Source organism: Scyliorhinus canicula, chromosome 24 (genome assembly GCF_902713615.1).
Source record: "Scyliorhinus canicula chromosome 24, sScyCan1.1, whole genome shotgun sequence".
NCBI lineage: Eukaryota > Metazoa > Chordata > Chondrichthyes > Carcharhiniformes > Scyliorhinidae > Scyliorhinus > Scyliorhinus canicula.
In genome coordinates this window covers 3,960,643-3,988,578 of record NC_052169.1, presented here as the reverse complement: position 1 = coordinate 3,988,578, position 27,936 = coordinate 3,960,643, and the positions used below count along the sequence as shown (strand labels likewise).

General features: G+C 46.9%; 1 protein-coding gene across 1 annotated transcript; it reads right to left on the bottom strand.

Annotated features, from left to right (window-relative positions):
• Positions 1-3: 3 nt before the first annotated feature.
• Positions 4-27,936, bottom strand: LOC119956775 (protein unc-45 homolog A-like). Its single transcript, XM_038784174.1, has 20 exons — positions 27,784-27,936; positions 24,758-24,916; positions 24,584-24,620; positions 24,036-24,211; positions 23,378-23,470; positions 20,322-20,489; positions 19,361-19,529; positions 18,888-19,058; positions 17,217-17,388; positions 15,703-16,003; positions 14,938-15,032; positions 13,542-13,683; positions 12,414-12,554; positions 11,033-11,160; positions 9,244-9,310; positions 6,648-6,761; positions 5,781-5,896; positions 3,918-4,035; positions 3,285-3,440; positions 4-1,589 (listed from the first exon to the last, which is right to left on the bottom strand). The coding sequence occupies exons 1-20, from the start codon at positions 27,793-27,795 to the stop codon at positions 1,320-1,322; spliced, it is 2,805 nt and encodes a 934-aa protein (XP_038640102.1). The 5' UTR covers positions 27,796-27,936; the 3' UTR covers positions 4-1,319.

Sequence of the window (27,936 nt, the reverse complement as noted above, 5' to 3'; positions counted from 1 at the left end):
CGGTAATAATGATAATCAGTCTTCGTTTAACTTAAGTGAAAACAAATAAATGAATGTGTACGGTGTACAATGTAGATAAAACCCATTTCAATAATTAAACAGAGTCATCACCTTTCATTTCACACAGCTGGTTTTTAGAAAGCCACTAATGCTAGTCTGAATTCACACCACAAGTTTAGTATTGATGTGCAGCAGTGCAGTTGTGAAAGTTGGGTACCAACTCTCAAACTGACTCCAAAGCTGAATCAGAGCTCCCGGGTTCCTCCCAACATCTTGCTAAATATCTGCCCTGTAGTAGCAGCACAAATTAAACTGTGACCTTCCAAGCCAATAATGAAAGTGCTGCAAACTGTGCTAAAGTGAATAGGTGTAAAATATTAGACTGGATTCAATAAAGGTGCCATGGACCACACCAACATTCACTGAAATATTCTGATCAAAAAATTACAACTTCCCAGCTGGACCAGAGGCAGATCTTTACAAGTGTTCCACTCGCATTAATATTCCGTCTAGTTCCCACTTTTTCAAGATAAATTTAGAATACCCAATTCATCTTTTTTCCAATTGAGGGGCAATTTAGCGTGGCTAATCCACCTACCCTGGGTTGTGGGGGCGAGACCCACGCAGACACGGGGCGAATGTGCAAATTCCACACGGACAGTGGCCCGGGGCTAGGATGGAAGCCGGGTCCTCGGTGCCGTGAGGCAGCCGTGCTAACCACTGCGCCACCGTGCCGTCCCAATATTCTGTCTAGTTATATTAAAAACTGCCCAAAGAGAAACTTGCAATCGCCCCTCTTGTGTTCGCCAGGGAGGCAAAATTGACCTCAGCATTCCCAGGGTCAGGGGAGGAAATTGACCAGAAGCACACCAGCTCCACACCCATCCCGCAGCTCAGACTCAGATCACACTTGGTCTACAATGTCAATTATCCCACTAAATTTCACTGTCCGAGACCAGAGATATAGAGTGGTCAACTGGAGTCAGAGGGTCTGGGCAGCCATGGGAATGAATCAAAAACTAGCATAAGATGGAGAGGTGAGCATCAGAATACCCAATGGATTCTGAACCATGAGGCTCTTTTTCTTGAAGTGATTTTGATACTGCTCAATACCTCATTATACAATATGACAGGAGCCAAGTCCTGTAAGTGGGAAGGTGCCCCATGCAGCAAAACACTGTGATTGAAAGATGCAGCATTCATTGTGCATGCTTGCTTATGATCCAAAGATTAGTAGTGAGCCGTGTGTCACATAGTAGCAGTGTTTCTCGCCTGCAAACTGGTCCACGTGTCCCTGGAATATCTTACGTTTGCTTTCACTAGGGACTGGTCTCCTCCGTAGCTTTTATTAGTCTGTACGCCACTGCTTGGGCAAGGCAATCTTTGGCAACAGCGGCCACTTTAGATTTCTTCTCGTCTCCGTCCCGACTCAAAGCAGACAGGATTTCCAACATCTCCGTCTCCATGAGCAGGGCTGCGAGCTCCCGCCCTGCGTTCATCAAGTTGAGTGTGATGACAAGCCCTCGGTGTTGCAGGTCAAGGTTCGAGCTCAGCACGAGTGCTTGAAGGATCTCCAACCAGTGGCTCGTCTGTCAGGAGGGGTGGAAGAGAGTAAAGCACAAAGATGTAACTTCCAGCTGCAGTGCAAATTTGTTTCAAAAGGAATAGGGCAGAGAAGAGGAGTGTGCCAATTATCTCTCTTCATATGGATCCTGCCAAGTTCCACAGACACTGGCTGCTCTCCTAATGATTGTTCTCTGACTGCGAGTTGAGGGGTGGTGTCTGCAAGCTATTTGACCATGAGAGCTCATACAAGCTAGGTGTCAGCTTTGGGTAGCTTTCATCTCGAGTCAGCAGGTTGAAGGTTCAAATCCCACTCCAGGACATGGGCACAGAATTTAAACATCACTAAAAAAACAGATCATCTGGTTATTATTATCTCCATAAAATATAGTCCCTACAAAACAGAAGGTGGCCATTCAGCCCATCAAGTCTGCACCGACCCTCTGAAAGAAAGAGCACCCTACCTAGGTCCGCTCCCAACCTTTGGTCACTAAGGACAATTTAGCATAGCCAATCAACCTAACCTGCACGTCTTTGGGCTGTGGGAGGAAACCACAACACCCGGAGGAAACCCACACAGACAGGGGGAGAAAGTGCAAACTCCACACAGTCACCCAAGGCTGGAATCAAACCCGGGTCCTTGTGCTGTGAGGCAGCAGCACTAACCACCGTGCCGCTCCTGGATGTCAGCATTGATATTTCATTTACGACCAAATGTAGGGATTTCACCCCCACTTCCTGTCCCAGGACACACGCCAATCAAAGCACCGCAGCTGGTGCCTGGCCTGAGATCAGCAAACTTTCCACCTGGCAGGGATTAAACCTGGGAATTCCCTGCCCTGTTAAAGGGCTGCACATTTAAGCACTGTCTTATTGTGGACCATACATTTCCTATAATATTTGTAGTTTTAACACACCCATTTTTAATTGTACACTATAGACACCACACCTTGTCTGGAGAGACAGTGCTATCTGCACTGGTTGTGGATTTCCACAGGAGCGAAATACTCTCATCACAATGTGCTCTACCTCCTGGTTCATCCAGAATTGAAATTTAAAACCACACGTCTGAATTCTCACTGCCTGAACACATGGTAGCAGTCACCGCTCAGTGTCAATTTGTGTTGGAAAAGTTTGGATTTGATCTATAGGTTCTCTTGTGCTATCCCTTGACTTTGCTATTTTTATTTTGAATGTTTTGACAATCGATACTGGACACCCTCACCCCGATGCAAATCAGGCATTACTGAAATGCAAATCAGGCATTACCGAACCGCACAGGTCCAATCTCTGGACTGTGCTTTTAAAGGCCCTGGTGGAGGGTGGTGATGACAGTAGGAGCTACAACCAGCCTCCGTACTTCTGGATTGTGCAACTTAATGGACACCGTCAGCTGCAGTTCCCATTCCTGATCGCTATCCAGCATTCCATTTAGACTGAGAGTGAAGTGACAACAAGTTCAGGGTCATTGGTGATGCCCTCTTCAAATCGAACATCTTACTGACAGACATGGTCCAGGCTCACAGGCAAAGAACACCATCTGGACAGGATAGCAGAGGGGCAACAGATATTGGCATCCCCACTGGAGTTAGTGCTCTTGGGAGAGGAGGGGAGCAGACTGCAAGCAGGAAGGAAGGAAGAAGAAGGGAAGGAAGGAAGGAGTAAGTTAGTGGCAGCACCATGAGGCTGCAGAGGGAAGAACAGGATGCACAGTCACTCACCACTTGTGTCACTTTGACACAGAGCTCTGGCTGCAGCGATGTGAGGAAAGCTACAGCCCCTGCAGCTGCACACCTCAGCTTCTCGTCATCTTCCCCGCTGTACAGCACCAGCAGTTTGAGACGATCTGTTCCCTCAGCCAGGAACAGTTTCTGGACCTGGAATAAGATCCAAACAGAACACGGTGAGGCTGCCGAAAGTGTATCCCACCCCCAAACAAAACAATAATCCAAGGGACAATTTTCTTTTGGCTTGTCACATTTTCAAAATGTTGTCCTCTGCTCTCCTTGCTGGGAGTGAGTTGTCTGTACATTAGATCTTCTAGCTCACCCACGTGACTATTTCAGCTATGAGTGTCGGCAAGTAACTTGACCCTGAGGAGTTAATCTCACCCAATGTCCAAACACCTGCGTTTTCCTCTCATTGGACGATGATCACGATCAGGCATTTGGGCTGGAAGCCAAGTGTCATTCCCCAGCTCTGCCCCAGGTGAGTTGGGATTGTACCTGGTCCCTCCCCGATTGCTATGCTTCCTACCCATATTATATTCCCATTATAGGAACTCTATAACAGCCACAGATCAAACTGCAAAGTGAATAGAAAGCAGCAACACTCTGTATCCAGCACCAACGCACCTCCTCACTCAGGACCATGTTGCACATGCACTCAGTAGCTGCCAATCGGATCATCTCGTGGTCTTCAAACATGTAGTTCTCAATCATTGGAATGGCTTTTTCCTTAATTATCTTCTGGCTAAAAGAAGTCACAAGATTGATCAGTAAATTAGTGCCAGCCTCAGAATGAAACACACAGCGCAGGACTACGGCCAATGGGAGGGCCCCATACTGAGGGGTGACTGTCTGTGTCCCCAAAAGTGTAAGTCCACCTCTGCTGCGAAGCGTTCAGCGAGGTGAGGGGGCGGCGATGACCAATGGCCGTCGAGGGGAGCAACGGGCGATTCTCAACCTCCAGGCCATGGCCGAAGAGGGTGGGCGCCAACCATCCAAAAAGAGAAGTCACCAGGCCAGAGAGCCAGCAGAGGCAGCCAGGTACCAGCTAGGAGTATACACGGTCGTTGAGGCCTGGCCACCCACGCAAGAGCTGAGAGGTGAGCAGAGAAGTCGGGAGGTCTGAAGAAGGCCAGACAAGCACCGGCATAATGTCGCGGGGAATCAGGGAGCTAGCTAGAGTGAGACGACCAGCTAAAGTGGGGCAACTTGACCAGAGGCCAGGCAGGCAGAGCCGAGAGTGGGGGGGCTGGGCAGCAACTGAACCGGGCAGCGAGGGTGAAATTTTGGGTTTCTGTGCCTTGCATTGTGTGAGATGAGGGTGGGCAGGGTCAGGAGGGGGGGGGGGGGGGGGGGGGGGGTGGCACCACAAGGTTCGCTGTCACCAGGGGTGGGCTGCGTTATATGGGACCCCAAAAAAAGAGGGAGGGGGCACGAAAAAGGGGAAAAACTTGTACAAACTGTATAGTTATGTGTTGGTAAGTTTGTTTCCCGAATTGTTTATATGTTGTAACTTTTCATTTACGTTTGGAGTAAAATACATTTTTAAAAAAAGACTTGGAATGCAAATGTGTTTTACGACTTTGGGACATCCTGAAATCACCTCATAACCTTTAAATAATTCTGAAATGTAGTCACTTCACCAATTAGGGCCATGAGAGGATACAGAGAAAATAACTCAACGCAAAGACTCGGGGCGGCACGGTGACGCAGTGGTTAGCACTGCTGCCTCATGGCGCTGAGGATCCGGGTTCAATCAAGGCCCCGGGTCACTGTCCGTGTGGGCTTTGCACATTCTCCCCGTGTCTGCGTGGGTTTCGCCCCCACAACCCAAAGATGTGCAGGGTAGGTGGATTGGCCGCGCTAAATTGCCCCGAAATTGGAAAAAAATAATTGGGTACTCTAAAATTGAAAAAAAAAGTAAAGACTCAAAGATATAAAAACTTAACATAAGAACTAGTCGCAGGCCCCGGCCATTCAGCCCCTCGAGCCTGCTCCGCCATTCAATACGATTGTGGTTAATCTCCTCTTGCCTGTTCTCCATAACCCTTCAATCCATTACTAATGAAAACCTGTCTATCTCCTCAAATTTACTCAATGTCCCGCACTCTGGGGTGGTGAATTCCACAGATTCACGACCCTTTGAGAGGTCATTTCTCCTCATCTCGGTTTAATCCTGCTACCCCTCATCCTAAAACTATGCTCTCTCGTTCTAGATTGCCCCACAAGAGGAAGCATCCGCTCGAAGGGATTGTGGTGGGTTTCTTTTTAAGAGGAGAGATCAAGGTGACCTAATTAAAGATTGTAAGAGTTGACAAAGGTGGTTCTGGTTACTATAGTGAAGGAGGTTTTTCAACCAATGGTAAAGATATACAGAAACAGATACTAGGGAAGGAAGGTGGAGATTCGTCGTTTAAAAAGGGGATCTGTTTATCCAGCTGAACGACTGGAGGAGCCCCTCCCACAGCACATTTTCCCCCAGTCACTTACCGCAGCCTCTCACTGATCCCAGCCAAATTGGTCAATGCCATCAGTGACTCAAAGTTCTGCAACCCCGTGTGGTCAAGGTGCAAAAGGCCAATCAAAGGTCGGATTACCTCATAAACCTGAAGGAATGAAGAGCGAAAACAGAAATGTTTATTCGGTGGCCACTTCCATAACTCAACAATAATGTGCCAAGCCTCCAAACCTCAGCAGAGTGCCTCCTACTGTACCAATCTGGCTTTTTTTGAAACCAACCAGCCTTAGACCTTTGTGAAGGTGATGGCGATTTCGGGATAGATTTGAGCTGAAGGCCATGTTCACCGAGAACTGGATTAAAGACTATCCAAACCTATTTTATGTTGAATTTTAACAGTAAGGTAGAGAGATACCCATCCCCTTGCTCGGAACTGAAACTCGTCCCAGTTTCCATAGGGACGAGGAGCACAAGTGGTTAGCACTGTTGCTTCACAGCTCCAGGGTCCTGGGTTCGATTCCCGGCTTGGGTCACTGTCTGTGCGGAGTCTGCACGTTCTCCCCGTGTCTGTGTGGGTTTCCTCCGGGTGCTCCGGTTTCCTCCCACAAGTCCCGAAAGACGTGCTGTTAGGTGAATTAGACATTCTGAATTCTCCCTCTGTGTACCCGAACAGGTGCCGGAATGTGGCGACTAGGGGATTTTCACAGTAACTTCATTGCAGTGTTAATGTAAGCCTACTTGTGACACTAATAAAGGTTATTAGATTATCATTGTACCATCAATATCTTTACAATGGATCAACACCAGATGAAATTCTCTGCTGAATATTCTGAAGTAGAAAATAAGACTATCTTTTAAGAAAAGTGTTACGGCAGTGCATATAAACGGTCAGGTCTCACCCTCTCTCCAGGGAAAGCAATCTCAGGGTTCGAGGTGATTGTGATCTTTGCCAATGCCTGAGCTGCCTTAGTCTTGCCAATCTCTGTGCCTTCTGACGCCAAAGGGAGCAGAGCCTGTGGGAATGGAGGAAATAATCAACTAGGTTATTAAATGCGATTATTAGAAGCATATTCATAGAAATGTAGAAAATAGGAAGAGGCGGCCATTCGGCCCTTCGAGCCTGCTCCGCATTCATTATGATGGCTGACCATCCAACTCAGTAGCCTAATCCCGCTTTCCCCCCCAAATCCTTTGATCCCTTTCACCCTCAGTGCTATATCTAACTGCTTCTTGAAAACATACAATGTTTTGGCCTCAACTACTTCCTGTGGTAATGAATTCCACAGGCTCACCACTCTCTGGGTGAAGAAATTTCTCCTCATCTCTGTCCTAAATAGTCTATCACTGTATCCTCGAACTGTGACCCCTGGTGCTGGATACACCCACCCAACATCCTCCCTGTCTAGACCAGTTAGAATTGTATAGATTCCTTTGAGATTCCCCCTTCATTCTTCTAAATCCAGTGAATACAATCGCTCCTCGTACGTCAGTCCCGCCATCCCATGAATCAGTCTGGTAAACCTTCACTGTACACCCTCGAGAGCAAGAACGTCCTTCCTCAGATAAGGAGACCAGAACTGCATACAATACTCCAGGTGTGGCCTCACCTGTACAATTGCAACAACACATCCCTGCTCCTGTATTTGAATCCTGTCACAATGGAGGCCAACATACCATTTGCCTTCTTAACCGCCTGCTGCACCTGCATGGTTACCTTCAGTGACTGATGTACGAGGCCACCCAGGTCCCGTAGTCCCGTCTCCTGATTTATGGCCATTCTGATAATAGTCTGCCTTCTCGCTTTTGCTACCAAGGTATTTCTCCATTTCTTGTCTGAATTCTTGTCAGACACGGGGAGAACGTGCAGACTCCGCACAGACAGTGACCCAAGCCAGGAATCGAACCTGGGACCCTGGCGCTGTGAGGCAACAGTGCTAACCACTATGCTACCGTGCTGCTCTGAATATGTAGGATCGGGTTGAGCAGTGGTGGCCTTCACTTGGGAACTTTGCTTTGCCAAAAGGAACGTGAACTTGAGCGGCATAGCAAGGGCAGATGATAGCCACACCATCCATATTTTAGTAGCAGACAGTACTTTCAGACAAGGTATTTCTCGCATTTCTCCAAATTATACTGCATTTGCCATTCAATTGGCCACTCACTCAACTTGTCTGAATCACACTGAAGAATCTCTGCATCCTCCTCACAGCTCACCCTCCCACCCAACGTGGTGTCAGCTGTATTCATGCTATCCTGAAAATTTAAATCTGATCATAATCATGCTGGTAGTAGAGGTGCTAAAGATCCGTTACAGTTCCCTCACAAGAAAGCCAGTTTATGACAGATAGAACTGGAGCCAATCTTTACACACTCTCATATCTATTCTCAGAGTTCCACATTACAAGCATACAGCTTCCACCTCAATAACCACAATTTCAGTCTATTTCTATTTAAAGGAGCTCAAGTGAAATTCCCAGTTAATGCCCACTAACTGCATAAAACTAAATACAAATATACAATTAACAAAATGAATCAGTAAGTTAGACACAGCTCTCATTCCTACATGGAGTATAGTCAAAACTAGGAAACAAAAATATACGGTAGTCACTAATTACACCAATGGGGAACTCAGGAGATACCTGTTTACCTGGAGAGTGGTCAGAAAGGGGACTTTGCTCCCACTGGGAGTAGTTGAGGTGAAGAGCATGGATGTGTTTACCTAGCTTCCCCTAAACACGAAGGGGGAAGTAATTGAGGGACAGGTTGTGGGGTGAAATTATGTAGGCCAGGAGGGAGCTCATGTGGAGTATAAACACTGCCATAGACATTGACCTACTTCAGTGCTTTATATTCTGTGCTTTAATAACATAGAACATAGGAGGCCATTTGGCCCATCGAGTTTGCACCGACCCACTTAAGCCCTCACTTCCACCCTATCCCCGTAACCCAATAGACCCTCCTAACCTTTATGGACACAAGGGCAATTTAGCATGGCCAATCCACCTAACCTACACATCTTTGGACTGTGGGAGGAAACCAGAGCACCCGGAGGAAACCCACGCTGAACACGGGGAGAACGTGCAGACTCCGCACAGACAGTGACCCAAGCCGGGAATCGAACCTGGGACCCTGGCGTTGTGAGGCAACAGTGCTAACCACTATGCTACCGTGCTGCTCTGAATACGTAGGATCAGGTTGAGCAGTGGTGGCCTTCACTGGGGGACTTTGCTTTGCCAAAAGGAATGTGAACTTGAGCGACATAGCTGGGCAGTTTATACCCACACCATCATATTTTAGCAGCAGACAATACTTTCAGACAAAGGAATTAATACCTACAGGTGCAAATTGATCTTAGATATCTTGTTGAATTCTCACCGTTGTCTCCACTCCTTCTCCCACAAGGGCTACATTGCATTTTTATAAAGAGTCAGAAATGACAAGGCCCACTGATTTGGGGAAATGCCGAGGAGCTAACAAGCTCACTGTCACACTCACCTTGCCTCCACCCTGAGCTACCACGATTCCACGATCCTCTGGGGCCTCAACCAGAGACAGGATCACCCTGAAATACAGAACGGCTTTGAAGCTCTCAGTTTTATACTGCTTCCACTCTCTGGTATAGGGCTGCTTGGTAATGCAGTAAGCAAGACTGTTTAACTCGGATGCGAGTGACCAAAACCCTGAAGTACTGGACACCAGCACAAACCAGCTTGGAGTTGGTAATGTTTTTTTTAATATAAATTTAGAGTACCCAATTCATTTTTTCCAATTAAGGGGCATTTAGCGTGGCCAATTCACCCATCTTGTACATCTTTGGGTTGTGGGGGCGAAACCCACGCGAACACGGGGAGAATGTGCAAACTCCACACGGACAGTGACCCAGAGCCAGGATCGAACCTGGGAGCTCGGCGCCATGAGGCAGCAGTGCTAACCACTGTGTCACCGTGCTGCCCAGGAGTTGGTAATGTTGAGATAGACCTCCAAGCAGAAAAGACTACTCCTTAGTGGCAGCATCGCTAACCAAGCATTAAATGTGGGGCTTCTGCTCAGTGCCATCGAGGTATTACATTTATAGACTGAGCCATGGGCAGGTTCGGAGGCAAGAGTTCAAATTCCTCTAACCCCGAGATTGCTTTCCCTGGAGAGAGGGTGGGATCTGAGGATTTAGATGCACTGCCTTAACAGGCATTTAATTTTTAAACATTCATAGAATTTACAGTGCAGAAGGAGGCCATTCAGCCCATCGAGTCTGCACTGACTCTTGGAAAGAGCACCCTACCCAAGGTCAACACCTCCACCTTATCCCCATAACCCCACCCAACACTCAGGGTAATTTTGGACACGAAGGGCAATTTATCATGGCCAATCCACCTAACCTGCACATCTTTGGACTGTGGGAGGAAACCGGAGCACCCGGAGGAAACCCACGCACACACGGGGAGGATGCGCAGACTCCGCACAGACAGTGACCCAAGCCGGAATCGAACCTGGGACCCTGGAGCTGTGAAGCAATTGTGCTATTCACAATGTTACCGTGCTGCCCTTAATTGAAGTTAATCCTCTGGCCAAGTCTGTGACTTCTCAAATCTATCTATCTGAGAAACCTCAATAGTGTTTGCTCACTAGTTAATGAATACACAAGTCTGCCTCAAACATAAAGCTTTACGGTGCCTAGTAGAAAAAGTAATGCTTAGGGACCAGGTGCATGCAGAGATACCACTTGTTCAGCCAGGACCACTGGCTGAAGAGTTATCTGGTATTGAGTGGGAACATTCTCAATCCCTGGGGATAAAGCCAGTAATACAACAGGCCCAGTTTTGTTGTGTTACACAAGTTTGGTTCAGTGATAGCATTCTCATCTTTCAGTCAGAAGGTTGCGAGGCCAGGCCCTATTCCAAAGACTGGTGTAATTCAGTGCTTTACTAAGGCAGTTCCGCAATGCCGTCTTTCTTTCTTTGTGGGCTCAAGTCCCACTCCAGGGCTTGCTTGAGCCTTCTGTGTTTTGCTGAGGGTGTTAAAGGGGCTCTGTTTAGACTGAGGCCCTCTCTGTTTGAGGCAGTGACTCAGGCAGACAAAAAAATCCCATGGCACTATTTGAAGAGCAGGGAGCCCTTCTGGAATCCTTCCTCAGACAATCCTGTAGCATCTTGCTGTGCACAATATAGCTGCAATGTTTTCCCACAAAGTAACACATCACGGCACTAAGTAAGTCAGTCACTGCGTGTGAAACACACCCTATGCAACAATAGTTTGATTAATGCCAGTGTAGGGGCCACACACATACCGAGAAATCATCTCCTTGCAGGAATCGGTCAGCACCGGACTCTCCTTCTTTGTCATACACACCAGTGCCGACACCACCCCTGCCTTCAGCAGTTTTCCAATCCGCTTCCCCACATGCTTGGGTTTATCCTGCAAATCAGAAAACGTCCTGGTTAGCACCAAATCAGTTCTCAAAAGGGATTGAGGCGCGGGATGGAAAAAAACGTCCTCGAGCTCGTGGGGTGGCTAGAAATTGAAACTCCCAACAGCCAGTAAGCCAGAGGGAGCCGAAAGTCACGACGCAACAACAAATGCAAACAGGAACAAGATATAGAAGCTGAAGAGGGACGAAGGCGCGCCAGGTGGGGAGGGGGGTCAGGAAGAAAAGGCGGGAGAGGAAGGTTGGGGACCCAGTTGGACGTAAGCACCTACTGGAGAATGCAGAGCAAGAAGCCGCAACCGACGTAAATAACAAAAGACAACTGACATATATGTATATATATATATATATTTTTTTTTTTCCTTTTTTTCTCTTTTCCTTTTCTGCTATTTTCAATGTATGTTCACGGTTGCCTTATTTGTATAACTTTAAAAATCCTCAGTAAAAACATTTTTTTTAAAAAGTGAAACTCTCTGCCAGAAACCACTGCCGTGCACTGAAAAAAGGGAAGCATTGCTTCACAAGGACTGACATCTGGAACGTCCTCCCCGTATGAAGGGATAAGGAATAACGATGGGTATGGGGTTCAGGAGAAGATCAGCCATGGTCTAATTGAATTGTACAACAGGCTCAAGGGGTCGCCTCCTGTTCCTACAATTTTACTTTATAAAAAAAAGTTACACAGTTGTTTGGAAAAAAAAAGAGGAATATTAAAGTGAGCAGGAAAATGGGATTACAGTAACTGGGATTTTAAAAGCGTTGGGAGTGGGATTAAACTAGGCGAGGTGTAGAGACAATCAGCTGCACAGATTTGATGGACAACCAGGGGTGTTCCTGTGCTAGATCATTCTGGAATGGGTCTACAGCCCCACCTGCTCTCCTAAGGCTGTTCTTAATGGGTGGACTGAGACAGAGTCAGCAGGCTCCTCGATGGACCGTACAGGAAAGTCACAGCTGTGTTCAATCAGGTTTCCACTAACGCCCTCACAGGCACAATCCTCGCAGGGGTCAGGGATAGAAGCAGGGGTGATTATTTCCTCTCCCTGTTACAAGCAGAGTAAGAAGTCTTACAACACCAGGTTAAAGTCCAACAGGTTTCCCGGCATCTCCACATCACGTTACAAGCAGCACAGAGGACCATCTATCTCAGCACAGACTGCGGGGGGGATCCCATTTGGCTCACAGGCAGAGCAAGAGTAACAAGCATCATTCCCTGTAAAGACGGGCAGTGACTGTATTGTACCTTTGGGTGCTCCTCTGGCACGTGTTGCTTGGCATACTTGGCCAGTTCCAGAAGCTGTGGATCAGGGGTCTCCTTATCGTAGCTGTTTGTGCAGTTTACCAGGGTTGACGCAACTGCAAAGAGAGCGGTTTTTTCTTCTGACTGGGAAGGGAACAAAAGCCAAACATTGTTGCGCACAAAACAGGAAGGACAGAAGATCAGTAAACACAGATCATTCATCTCACTCTGATTCAGAAAATAGAAATGTTGGATTTTGTCATAAGCAACCGAGGTAGATTAGTAGAAAATGCTGGACAATCTCAGCGTCTGGGACCTTCCGAGATTGTCCCACATTTTCTGTTTTTGTTTCAGATTCCAGCATCCGCAGTAATTTGCTTTTATTAGGTTTCAAACTCTCATTCTCTCTCAACTGGGGCTCCTCCTGATGATATTCAGTTCCACACACCCACCCATCCACACATACCCACACTCACACACACCCACCCACACTCACACCCACCCACACATACCCACACTCACACCCACCCACCCACACATACCCACACTCACCCACCCACACATACCCACACTCGCACCCACCCACCCACACATACCCACACTCGCACCCACCCACCCACACTCACACCCACCCACCCACACATACCCACACTCACCCACCCACACATACCCACACTCGCACCCACCCACCCACACTCACACCCCCACCCACACTCACCCACCCACACTCACACCCACCCACCCACACTCACACCCACCCACCCACACTCACACCCACCCACCCACACTCACACCCACCCACACTCACACCCACCCACCCACCCACACTCACACGCACCCACCTACCCACACTCACACTCACACACACACACACACACACACACCTACCCACCCAAACACTCACACCCACCCACACCTACCTACCCACACCCACCCACAATTTCCCTGGTGGGCTTGAACGCAATTTCTGTATAACCTCAAGGAAAGCCAAACACGTGTTGCCCCTCGAAGGGTTCACATGTCACAGCTGCTCCGGCAATCCAAAGGGTGAAGCCAGAGGCTGGGATCCAGACCCCTGAAAACACTTGGCTTCTGCTTTTTCCTTTCACAGTCACCCTGTTGGCCGTTTACCTTTGCCAGTTCAAACATAGCCTGCACCGCAGGCTGATCATCCACAAACTCCTCCTTCACGTCAGCGTCAAAGGTCAGATAGGCCAGTCCCTCCATCGCCCATCGCCGTGTGCTGGGCTGAATCGAGTCGTTGCATAGCCACCTGGCGGGAGTGGAAGAGCAGTGCGATCAGCAAGAGCCTCATCTAATGCTCCTCGTTCAGTTCAGACCGCAAAGCCCTTCAACAGCCACTGCAGCAGTAGTTAACATAGTTACACTTTCAGTTTCTGTCCCCACTGCTCTCCTCTCTCGGGTGGTATTGTGGGTCTGATACAGTTAACAAAATCAAAATAAACCAGGCTGAACCGCCTGGAGCTCTGAAAGCCCAGGTTGAAGGGGTGACCTGATAGAGGTCTTTACAATTATTAAGAGTTCCAATAGGGTAGATCAAGAAAAGATGTTTCCACTCGTTGGGAACACCAGATCTAGGGGCTGTAAACCCGAATAAGAATTCAGGAGAAACCTGTTTACACAGAGAGTGGCGAGAATATAGAAATCGTTATCTGTAGCCGAGGTGAATAGTATGGATAAATTTAAGGGGAAACTGGATATACACTTGGGAACGGATGATAGGATGAGGTGAATAGGAGTGGGAGGAAGCTCACGTGGAGCATAAACACCCTACATCCTGGTTCTGTGTTGTAGACTGTGTGTAATTGTACTTAATCTTTTCAAATCAATCTGATATTGATCTCCATATGGCCAGTGAAACTTCTACTTGGAGGGCAGCGGTGTCATTTGCCCTATTATGTATTTTCTTTTTTTTAATTTTCATGTATCTGTTTGAGCTGCTCGCAGAAAAATACTTTTCACTGTACCTCAGCGTACGTGACAATGAACAAATCCAATCCAATCATTTGGCCAGGTCGCAACCCCATGAATACGAACACATACCCACAAAACCGCACCAAAAGGTCACCGCAATTTGCCCCTGCAGACTAATGAACCCACAAAATCCAATTCCTGCTAGTTATTCAAGTTCAACACAAAACTGTTCTTAGTCGGCAATCTCATCGAGAGGAACCAGAGTACACATGGTGTGGGAAGTGCAAAAATGCCACACTGATGCAGTAGGAGGTATTCTTCTGAAGTTGGAACTAAAGCACATTGTTCAAGGCAATGAGAGGGCGCTTTTTAAAATAGGACGTTCTATTCCCCAGCATCCTACATAAGCAAGAATAATGTACAATACAGAATTAGAACCCCTGAATTATTGAGATTCCTCTTTCTTGAAAAAGGCAGTTAAAAGGCAGTCTCAGTTAAAAGGCACAGAAGCCTGCTCTTTCACTCTCCCTACAATCGATTCATAGCATCACAACTGGACTCTCAGACACCAGAATAGCAGACACCAGCTCACCTGCGGCACTGCTTTGCCAGTTTGCAGGTTGAACCTTCAGCAAACTGCTTCATGCTATAGTCTGTTCCACCCGCAGACCCCACCTTGCACAGACCCTGTAAAAGGAAGCGGATAAAGTGCTGGGGTTACATGACACAGGCTCAACCTTCACAAAGTTCGTACAGTGTCTAGGAGATGGTGAAGCCAGAATCAAAGTGTCCTCTGTGTAGAAAATCTCAGTAATCTCCCGCTGTTAATCAGATGGGTTGGAGGAGGAGACGCTCCAGAATGTGGACAGCATTTCATGGTCGAAGTGTTCCCTCTATAATATTTTTAACAAATATTATTTCCAACCCTATCTGCCCCCCTCCACACCATTCCTGATGGTACTGACTCACTGGAGTAAAGTAACCTCTCTTCACTAGACTAGACTGCATCTTAGCAATTATTCAACAACAAGGGGCAAAATCTGATATTCAGACATGTGTAATTGTCAGTAGTGAGTGCTGTAACAGTCAAAGTCATCCCTACAGAATCCAGGGGTATTGTAGCACCTTTCGTACCAATGTGGCAGGGATGGGCTAACTCATTACAGATCCATTAGATCATTAAATCACTACAACCCGGAGGAATCAGGGTGCTACGTGATAGGGCAGAGAGTATATTTTTTAACCTCCTCTTCGTTTTGGGAAGGGGAAATGAAACAAGATGAGTTGCGTGGCTGTCCATAAAACGTTTGCCGACCACTACCCTAAACGTTTGCCCAATGGAATTGCCATAACCTACCACCAGAGCACGAATCTTGATTTGATCACTTTCATTCCTCTTGTAGATGTCCTTCAGCAGGGTCACCCCGTTTGCAGTGATGAATGAAGCCCGCTTCGACTTGCCTGCAGCATGAATAAGAGCTTCCACCGCAACCAGCTGGTCGATCTCCCGTTCCGAGCTGCACAACGCGATCATGCACTCCAAGATCCCGCTCATCTCTAGCACCCGGTTTCCAACTTCCGAGGGTCCCTGGAGCAGGGTGGACACAGTCTGGACGGCTTGTAGCTTTCCGTCCATTCCAGAAGACTCAAAGCGGTCCCTGCGTAGAAAAGAATTTCAGCTGCAGATTTTTTTTCTCTACTTTATTCCAAGAGAACCTCCTGTTACCAAGTCAGACGAGGAGATATTAGAATCAGTGAGAAGAAGCTTGCTTAGAAAGGTAGGTTTTAAGGAGAGTCTTAAACGAGGAAGGTAGAGAGGTAAAGACCTACACGTGACTCTAGACCCACTCAACAATGCAGTTGATTCTTAGCTGCCCCCATTGAAATGGCCGAGCAAGCCACTCAGTTCAAGGGCAATTTGGGATGGGCAACAAATGCTGGCCCAGCCAGTGACACCCACGTCTCAAGAACAAGTCAAAACAAAAGATCATGGGGTCTGGGCAGCTGAAAGCACAACAACCAATGGTGATTAAAATCAGGGATGCTCAAGAAGCCAGAATTGGAAAGGTGCGAGGAGCTCAGAGGCTTGTAGAGCTGCGGAGGCTACAGAGAAATGGAGGGGAAAGGTCAGGGAGGAATTTTAATACTGGGACAAGTGTTCAACTGTGAGGGCCAAGTTCCTCTTCCAGCAGGAGTCGCTGGTTAGATATCAGAACTGTGGCTGATTTTCTCTTACTGTGAAGAGGGACACTATCGTGGGCAGCACGGTAGCATAAGTGGATAGCACTGTGGCTTCAAAGCGCCAGGGTCCTATGTTCGATTCCCCGCTGGGTCACTGTCTGTGCGGAGTCTGCACGTCCTCCCCACGCCTGCGTGGGTTTCCTCCGGGTGCTCCTGTTTCCTCCCACAGTCCAAAAACGTGCAGGTTAGGTGGATTGGCCATGCTAAACTGCCCTTCGTGACCAAAAAGGTTAGGAGGGGTTATTGGGTTACGGGGATAGGATGTAAGTGAGGGCTTAACTGGGTCGGTGCAGACTCAATGGAATGGATGGCCTCCTTCTGCACCGTTCTATGTTCTGTTGTTATCAGCTAACCTCAGCACAGTGGCGCAGTGGTTAGCACGGCTGCCTCACGGCGCTGAGGTCGATCCCAGGCCCGGATCACTGTCCATGTGGAGTTTGCACATTCTCCCAGTGTCTGCATGGGTCTCACCCCCACAACCCAAAAAGATGTGCAGGGTAGGTGGATTGGCCAAGCTAAAATTGTCCTTTAATTGGTAAAGATACTCTAAATTTATTTTTAAAAAGCTAACCTCAGCACAGAGCACGAGCTGAAGTACCTTCCAGTCCCCTTTGTCATTCAATTCTGTACCTGACATAATCTTCACAGAGTTTGTTAAAGGCTTCTCGCTCTGCATCACATTTGAGATCGTCGTAAAGTTTGTTTAGCAGCACCGATATGCTCATCCGACCACTGTCCGTCACTGAAAGGCTGTCAGGAATTTCCGAAACTGTACCGGCCACTTCCAGAATCATCTTCATTCCTGATCACCACAGACAGAAGATAATTAGATACATTGATAGAGTGGGATAGGGACACGAGGAGGCCCATGTGGAGTATAAACACCAACATAAGAATTGTTGGACCAAGCAGTTAGTTTCTGTGCTCAAAACTCCATCTATTTCAACGTAATTGAATTAAATGGCATCCACGTTGGAATACCCCCCGCCCCGAAAAGCCTTTCCTCCCTCTTTGCTCTAACCTTGTTTACAGTAAAGAGACCTTCTCAAAGCACACACCCCTCTGCTGCATTTGGACAGGGAATAGAAATTAGTCATCAGACGAGGCCAGCTTCTCCGCGAAGGCGAGGTGAAGTCTCTCTACCAGCTCTGTAAATTCCTCCTCACTACGGCCGGATACAATTCTCACAGGTTTATGTCTTAAACCTCTTGTCACGATGCAGCACGCCACAACATAACTCCTCAAGGAATGCCTATATATTTTAGTTTAATTTTGTCAGCGGGACAGGCATCTCCACAAGCTGCCAATGGGATCAGATAGTCAGACCCTCTGAAGCCAGGTAGCCCGTTCCAATGCAAGATCATCCTGAAAGGTTAACTCAGTGCCTCTCTACACTTATGCAGCCAAACCTGCTGAGTATTTTCAGCTATTTCAATTTTAATTCTGACCCTATTGATTGCTTACTCCCTGCTTGATCTCATTTGTCTTGGATTGGAGGTTTGAAAAGAGCTCCTCTTAACCTTGTTACTGCACTGGCAAATAAATGTAAAACCAGAACAGCATTAGTTAGGGTCTGTGGCTCAGGGAATCTACAAATTAACAGCATATAATGAAATGAAATGAAAATCGCTTATTGTCACGAGTAGGCTTCAATGAAGTTACTGTGAAAAGCTCCTAGTCGCCACATTCCGGCGCCTGTCCGGGGAGGCTGGTACGGGAATCGAACCGTCCTGCTGGACTGCTTGGTCTGCTTTAAAAGTCAGCGATTTAGCCCAGTGAGCTAAACCAGCCCCATATAGGTTTGAACGCTGTCACCAAAAGAGAAAATGCTGGAAAATCTCAAGCAGCTTCTGTAAGGAGAGAAAAGAGCTAACGTTTCGAGTCCAGGTGACCCTCTGTCAAAGCTGAATGTTGTACCTGACCAGCCTTGTAAAACAGGGGAATGGTAGCATCATGATTATGTTACTGGACCAGTAATCCACACGCGTGGACTAACAATCCAGAGGCATGAATTTAAATCCCACCATAGCAGCTAGAGACCTTAAAATCAGTTACTCAAACAATTCTGGAATGATAAATCTGGATCAAACAGGAATTGTGACTATGAACCACTGGTTTGTCAAAACAATCAATTCAGTTGACTAGTGCCCTTTTTGGATGAGAATCTGATGTCTGGACAAATTTGACTCTGGACTCACAATAATAAACGCCACACCAAACAGCGAACAAGTATTAAACAAGTGGCTTCTCCAACACAGGCAAAACCATGCAGGCACCTGGTTCCCTCAGTTTATGTCTTACCCTGATCGATTACCCAGAGCGTCATAGCATTGTTGGGGTCCCGTAAGGATTTCCGTGGAACGTTCTTAATCAGGAGGTTTAAGGAATTGTCTCGGCCATGGGTGGAAACCTGGCGCTGAATCAACATCTCCAGTAGTTGGTGCACCATCATTTTCAAATCTTTCATAGGTTCTAAAGATCAATGAAACTCATCAGTTATTTGACAATGCGGATTAATTTGTGTTCATGTAATGTTCAAACCTTTCCCTGTGTGGACCCAGTATAACAGCCAACACTCTACAGAGTACCCCCCCCCCCCCCCCCCCCCCCCCCCCAACCACCAATTCAACACATCCTCAGGGGCTGCTTTCCAAAGGATAATGCCAGATATCTAAAATAAAACTGCACTTTTGCTGCAGAAAACAGATAGCGATAGTCAAACTCCTGCTATAAAGAATGAGATTTTATTCTCACACAAGAGTCACATCACTCACCAACAACCAGTGCCTCCTCTTTGCCTCGAAGATCACTTTTTATTCCGCCTTTCAGTGAATCGAACATGCCTTGCAGGACATTGCACGCTGCCAGGGAAACCTGCTCCTCGTCACTGCCCATCACACGACAGAACCTGTCCATCCCTATTGCATGCAAAATCACCACTGCCTGCAAACAGGAATCAAACCTAAACACAGGCTTTTTAGATAAACACTTAAGTGTTCTATAAATGCAAATTCTTTCCACAACAAAACAGCTACAACTTAAACGAGATTCATTTCTGATGATGGAGGGATGTCATTTGCACAGAACATTAGCAGTCATCACTGATGGATGATTGACTGAAAAATTCACAGCAGGAGCAAAAAGAATTATAAATATATTTTACAAAGCTCTCACTTCCTACCCAGAGACATTACTTCCTGCAGTCAAATTCTGTTTGATAACATTTCTGTGAATCTCCTGAAAGCATTTGGCTACACTAAAGGAATTATATAAATAGAAATTGAATTTAAAATTTCCAATTCAATTTTGCTGTACCATCTGTCAAGATGGAACCTCTGGTCACTAGGTGGCTCTGTAGAGTGGCAGGGTAGCACAGTGGTTAGCAGTTGCTGCTTCACAGCACCAGGGTCACTGTCTGTGCGGAGTCTGCACGTTCTCCCCGTGTCTGCGTGGGTTTCCTCCGGGTGCTCCGGTTTCCTCCCGCGAGTCCCGAAAGACGTGCTCGTTAGGTGGATTGGACATTCTGAATCCTCCCTCAGTGTACCCGAGCAGGCGGCGGAATGTGGCGACTAGGGGCTTTTCACAGTAACTTCATTGCAGTGTTAATGTCAGCCTACTTGTGACAATAAAGATTATTATTATAGAGCAAAGATTCCAGCTTCATGGATAATTTATTATTTAAAAAGAATGGAGGGTAGTTTTTCTTTTCTTTCAAACTTTCTCTGCCTGACTAACCCGGGATTGGTGGCCTGAACACAACCCCACTAGAGTCCGCAGGGAAGCCAGCACCATCTCCACATTCCCAGTGTCCAACATCTTCTGGAGGAGACGCACTCCATCGCTGCGAAAAATCCTTTCAGCTCCTGCATCTTCCCGAGCAAGAACAATCAAATTCTGAACAGCCTAGAGAGGAAAGAAAATATTAAAGATCACTGTCTCAGAAATGGAAACTCTCGGTTTCAAAAATTTATATTTTTATTTAAATTTCAGCTTCGGCTCCGTTGATAGCATTGTTATCTCAAGAGTCAGAATGTCAAAGTCCATGTCAGGACGTGACCACTAACTAAAGTTTTATAGTACGAAGTCTTACAACTCCAGTTAAAAGTCCAACAACTTTGCTTCAAATCACTAGTTTTCGGAGCGCAGCTCCTCCCTCAGCTGAACCCTGAGGAAGGAGCTGCGTTCCGAAAGCTAGTGATATACCCGGGGCTGGTTTAGCACACTGGGTGAAATCGCTGGCTTTTAAAGCAGACCAAGGCAGGCTAGCAGCACGGTTCAATTCCCGCGGCAGCCTCCCCGAACAGGCGCCGGAATGTGGCGACTAGGGGCTTTTCACAGTAACTTAATTGAAGCCTACTCGTGACAATAAGCGATTTGAAACAAATCTGTTGGACTTTAATCTGGTGTTGTAAGACTTCTTACTGTGCTCACCCCAGTCCAACGCCGGCATCTCCACATTAAAGTTTTATATGTGTGGGCTATTGTAGTTGTGTGCAATGTCTCGTTAAGATCTTCGGCTACTTTGTGGGCTTTTAGGGAGTCGAGTACCAAACCTTGTACAGTGAAGACCTATTCAATAAATCTCTGTTAATCTTGCATCAAACCCACGTGCCTCTGCAATCCTATTTCTTTTGTATTTTTGGTCTAAAGATACAACAAAAGAGACCTTAGTGCAGAAGGGAGGGAGTGTTGAACTGTCAAGAGGAGCATTCTCTCGGTTGAGATTGTGTTAGTGCTACATTGTCAAGTTTAAGGGAATAGTACCCAACTGGTCTTAACTGAACACCATGTTCTTGAGCTAGTACTGCAGTCATGTAACCATCTCTTTCATGAACAAACATGGTAAAAGGTTTTCCGTTGTTTGGAATACCTAAGGCTGGCGCTGAACACAGGACCTTTGATAAATCGAAAGATCAAGTGAGATATATCAGAATAAGATAAAAGACATCATTAAAGCGATAGGATAGGTAAAAGCGCCAAGAATAACTCATTCATATTGTCATTGCAGATTTAAACAATAGAATGGAAACTTAGCATTGCGCTCCTGTAAAGTGGGTTCCATTGTCTGAGTCAATGCTAGCTGGTACTCCCCCATCTGGGAATAAAGTCTTTGCATAGCACTTTGGCTGTATGGGCAGCTGTCCCTCTTCTAGCTGGAGCAGCTTCCACCCATCTGGAGAATTTATCCACTATTACAAGGACGTCATTGTACTGTTGACATTTAGGAAGAGTGATGTAATCTACTTGTAAGTCCTGGAATGGACCTGCAGGAGCAGGAGCTCTTAATTGAGGCATTGATGTTATAGGACCCAAGTTATTCTTTTGACAGGTTAAACATCGGTTTGCTACCAATTGTGCATGTTTTTTGAATCCTTTACCACAGCAACTTCTATGGAATCGATCCATCATTTGTTGAGGTGATATGTGTCCCCATGAATGAATTTGTTGAGCTAAGAAGGGCATTAGTGATTGTGGTGCGACTGGTTTAGAAGTTTGAACTTCTCTCCAAATTTCATCATCATATGGTTGAATACCTGATTCTAACCATGTCCATTTTTCTTCCTTTGTACAATCATTCTGCATTTCACGTAAATCATGTAATAAGGTGGTTACTCCCAATTTGTAAATGTGACTTGATTCCTGATGCCAATGAGAGGCACAAAAGGAGGCAGCTTCCCTTGCTGCTTGGTCCGCAAGAGCATTTCCTCTTGCTTCCATAGTGTCCTCATGAGTATGGGCTTTACATTTTAGAACTGATACTTCTTTGGGCAAGGTCATAGCTTCTAGAAGATCTCGTACTTCCTTTCCATTTCGGATAGGTGTACCTGCTGTTGTGAGAAATCCTCTTTTTCTCCACAGTTGGCCAAAATCATGTGCTACTCCAAAACCATATCTGGAGTCAGTATAGATATTAGCAGTTTTATCTCTTGCCACATGACATGCTTCTGTAAGTGCCTTTAATTCGGCCTGCTGAGCTGATGTAGCTGGGGGCAAACTTCCTTCAGCTAATACTTCGTATGGGCTTGTGACTGCCCACCCAGCTTTCCTGATACCCTTGTCAATAAAAGAGGAACCATCAGTGAATAAGATTAAATCTGGGTTCTGTAGTGGCTCTTCTTCTACTAAGCGTACTTCTTCCATTTCCTCTATTATTTTCACACAGTCATGCACTTCTCTCTCTCCCTCCCCTTGTTCCTCGGGAAGCGGGAGCAAGGATGATGGGTTTACAGGACTGGCTTTGTGAAAATATAGGTTGGGAGCTTCCAAAACTGCTGTCCATCTAGTCCATCGAGCTGATGTAACTTGTGACACTCTGTTCATGGATAGTAGAGAATGGACTGAATGTGGACATTTAATGATTAACTTTTGGTCTAGAACAAGTCCAGATGTAATCATTACAGCACGACATGTAGCTTCCATGGCTCGTAAACAACTGATTGTTAAAACTGCCTTCTCAAAAAATTGTAAACGATGCCACGGGTCATAGAAAAGCAGGGATTTTTTTCAATATCCAGCTGGAATTTATCATTCAGTCAATATGATCAAAACTAACTACCTGGTCATTAACTAATGCTACAAGACTCATTATGACTCAATCCATACAGGAGAGTAAAGAATTAAAAATTACACTGCCGACTGCTTCGCCACAGTTCAAGGAGAATACAGAATGAAAACATTGTATACCTGGCATTGCACTGTATTGCAAACCCAGGAACAGCTATCGCTGATCCAGACACTCGCGACCTGCATCAAGTACAGTACTGAACAAACAGTTTCAGGAAAGCACTGACCTTCTGTTTCTTCTCAGAGTCTTTCTCACCAGGATCCAAGAGGATGTTAAACATCTGCTCCACACGGGCATCAGTGGAAGACTGTAGTTGGACCTGGAATAGAGAAAGACATTCAACATATCGGGGACCTCACACTGGGAATAAAAAGAACATATCAGCAGACTAAAGCTCAACAGTCCTGGGTGATGTTAGGCATCGTTGATTTTTGATGCAACTTCAATATTTTGAGGGAATTTTTTTTTAATTTAGACTTCAATATTGAGCGATATGCTTCTTGCAAACAAATCCAAGAACTCTCTCAAAACATAGCACAAATTTAAAATGATAGACTCTAGAATTGTATGAATATTTCACATGCCCTGTTGTAATTTATTTAAGCACAGTGATAACACAGTGAATGCATGGGTAAGCTGCCTTGTCAGGCTCGAACAGTATTAAGAAACTGAAGTCAATCTTCATACCATGTGATACTGCCAATATGAAGACCCGGGTTAAAAGGACAAAGACAATTGCAGATCGGAATCTTCACTGTCATATCTTAGAAGCACACACACTTCTCTCCCTTGCTAATCTGACTCTTCCAACTATTTAGTTCCCCCCGCATACTGCTCCCCCAGTCTGACTCCTCCTTCTATCCATCGATCCATTCATTCCTTACCTTTTCCTGGACCTTTGTTGCAATTTGTCGCAGCGATTCCTGAAATACTTTGTTCTTTGGTTCCAGAACAGCACATCTCTGGATATCAGCAAATGCCTGATCCAGTCTCCCCAGTTCTTGCAGGGCCTGGCTCCTACGGAACAGAGCCTTCACATCCTTCCCATTCACCTCAATCACTGAGAACAAACAGACAATCATTGCTGGGGAGCAAATGTCCCGAGAGTCAATGAGGAACTACACAGAGATTTAAGAACCTTAATCAAGGGGAACTAACAGTTAGCATCTACTGCCCACTGGGGAATGAGTTGAGAGATAATTCGGATAGATATTTGTTGGGGTAGATGTTTCTGGACTGGCCAAGTTCAGAACAGTGCTTGTCCTCATGGTGCAATCTGAATAATCCCATCAGCCCCCTCAAAGTGAGTGGTGCACACACACACACAAACCGTATTCAGATGATTCCCGATTAAAACATTCGAGGACAGCCAAGAAAACATGGCAACCCTGATATGTCATCAATGCAAAATACAACATTTCTCATCACTAACCTTTTGCGGCATCAGCTTCAGCTTTTTCGTACTCCTCCTAATAAATAATGGAAGCAAACACACTAAAATAAACAACAGAACTGAGCAGATTAAACAATCAGTAACTACAATTACTTGATTAATCAGAATTCAAAAGGTCATCTGTGAAATTTTCATCCTTGCATTTGCACTCACAAGTTTAAGGTAGCAGGCTGCTCTATTTCGGTGAAGAATCACACCATCTGAAACGTCATGGGAAAGCTCAATTGCCTGTGTATAACAGGACAACGCGCTCTCGTAGTCTCCCAATTTAAAATGTTTGTTGCCATCCTCCCGCAGCACCGCCACACTGGTCTGCAACAAGAAAATTCAGCAACCTTAGGCAGTTTCTATCTAGTTCTTCGTGGGTAATCGCGGGAACAACTGGACCTAATTTAGTACTGAATTGGTGAACTCTGTATCCAACCCCGTGCTGTACCTGTCCTGGGAGTGTTTGATGGGGACAGTGTAGAGGGAGCTTTACTCTGTATCCAACCCCGTGCTGTACCTGTCCTGGGAGTGTTTGATGGGGACAGTGTAGAGAGAGCTTTACTCTGTATCTAACCCCGTGCTGTACCTGTCCAGGGAGTGTTTGATGGGGACAGTGTAGAGGGAGCTTTACTCTGTAGCTAACCCCGTGCTGTAACTGTCCTGGGAGTGTTTGATGGGGACAGTGTAGAGGGAGCTTTACTCTGTATCTAACCCCGTGCTGTACCTGTCCTGGAAGTGTTTGATGGGGACAGTGTAGAGGGAGCTTTACTCTGTATCTACCCCCGTGCTGTACCTGTCCTGGGAGTGTTTGATGGAGAGAGTGTAGAGGGAGCTTTACTCTGTATCTAACGCCATGCTGTACCTGTCCTGGGAGTGTTTGATGGGGACAATGTAGAGGGAGCTTTACTCTGTATCTAACCCAGTGCTGTACCTGTCCTGGAAGTGTTTGATGGGGAGAGTGTAGAGAGAGCTTTACTCTGTATCTAACCCCGTGCTGTACCTGTCCTCGGAGTGTTTGATGGGGACAGTGTAGAGGGAGCTTTACTCTGTATCTAACCCCGTGCTGTACCTGTCCTGGGAGTGTTTGATGGAGACAGTCTAAAGGGAGCTTTACTCTGTATCTAACCCCGTGCTGTACCTGTCCTGGGAGTGTTTGATGGGGACAGTGTAGAGGGAGCTTTACTCTGTATCTAACCCCGTGCTGTACCTGTCCTGGGAGTGTTTGATGGGGACAGCGTAGAGGGAGCTTTACTCTGTATCTAACCCCGTGCTGTACCTGTCCTGGGAGTGTTTGATGGGGACAGTGTAGAGGGAGATTTACTCTGTATCTAACCCCGTGCTGTACCTGTCCTGGGAGTGTTTGATGGGGACAGTGTAGAGGGAGCTTTACTCTGTATCTAACCCCGTGCTGTACCTGTCCTGGGAGTGTTTGATGGGGACAGTGTAGAGGGAGCTTTACTCTGTATCTAACCCCGTGCTGTACCTGTCCTGGGAGTGTTTGATGGGGACAGTGTAGAGGGAGCTTTACTCTGTATCTTTTTTTTTTATAAATTTAGATTACCCAATTATTTTTTCCAATTAAGGGGCAATTTAGCGTGGCCCATCCACCTACTCTGCACATTTTTGGGTTGTGGGGGCGAAACCCACGCAGACACGGGGAGAATGTGCAAACTCCACACGGACAGTGACCCAGAGCCGGGATCGAACCTGGGACCTCAGCGCCGTGAAGCGGTTGTGCTAACCACTAGGCCACCGTGCTGCCCTCTTTACTCTGTATCTAACCCCGTGCTGTACCTGTCCTGGGAGTGTTTGATGGGGACAGTGTAGAGGGAGATTTACTCTGTATCTAACCCCGTGCTGTACCTGTCCTGGGAGTGTTTGATGGGGACAGTGTAGAGGGAGCTTTACTCTGTATCTAACCCCGTGCTGTACCTGCCCTGGGAGTGTTTGATGGGGACAGTGTAGAGGGAGCTTTACTCTGTATCTAACCCCATGCTGTCCCTGTCCTGGGAGTGTTTGATGGGGACAGTGTAGAGGGAGCTTTACTCTGTATCTAACCCCGTGCTGTACCTGTCCTGGGAGTGTTTGATGGGGACAGTGTAGATGGAGCTTTACTCTGTATCGAACCCCGTGCTGTACCTGTCCTGGGAGTGTTTGATGAGGACAGTGTAGAGGAAGCTTTACTCTGTATCTAACCCCGTGCTGTACCTGTCCTGGGGAGTGTTTGATGGGGACAGTGTAGAGGGAGCTTTACTCTGTTTCTAACCCCGTGCTGTACCTGTCCTGGGAGTGTTTGATGGGGACAGTGTAGAGGGAGCTTTACTCTGTATCTAACCCCGTGCTGTACCTGTCCTGGGAGTGTTTGATGGGGACAGTGTAGAGGGAGCTTTACTCTGTATCTTTTTTTTTATAAATTTAGATTACCCAATTATTTTTTCCAATTAAGGGGCAATTTAGCGTGGCCCATCCACCTACCCTGCACATTTTTGGGTTGTGGGGGCGAAACCCACGCAGACACGGGGAGAATGTGCAAACTCCACACGGACAGTGACCCAGAGCCGGGATCGAACCTGGGACCTCAGCGCGTGAAGCGGTTGTGCTAACCACTAGGCCACCGTGCTGCCCTCTTTACTCTGTATCTAACCCCGTGCTGTACCTGCCCTGGGAGTGTTTGATGGGGACAGTGTAGAGGGAGCTTTACTCTGTATCTAACCCCGTGCTGTACCTGTCCTGGGAGTGTTTGATGGGGACAGTGTAGAGGGAGCTTTACTCTGTATCTAACCCCATGCTGTACCTGTCCTAGCAGTGTTTGATGGGGACAGTGTAGAGGGAGTTTTACTCTGTGTCTAACCCCGTGCTGTACCTGTCCTGGGAGTGTTTGATGGGGACAGTGTAGAGGGAGCTTTACTCTGTATCTAACCCCGTGCTGTACCTGTCCTAGCAGTGTTTGATGGGGACAGTGTAGAGGGAGTTTTACTCTGTGTCTAACCCCGTGCTGTACCTGTCCTGGGAGTGTTTGATGGGGACAGTGTAGAGGGAGCGGGTTTAAGCCACACCCTGCCTCTGGGATTGGGCAGAATGAGGAGGAAGCCTCAGGACTCCCCGGGATTTTGTCCCCCGGCCCCGCCTTCAGCTTCCTCTCCGGCTCCAGCTGCTCTCCCGCCCCAGGCCCAGGCCCGAAGCCTTCCTACCTTCTCCGCCATCTTTGCTCGTGTTGCCCTGGCGACTGAGACCGGGCCTGCGTCGCGTACTGATGACGTCACGGGGCAGAGCTGTCAGTCACGGCCAGGGAGGGGGCGTGTCCTGGGCTGGCAGTGAAGCTGGGCTCAGCATGTCAGATCCAG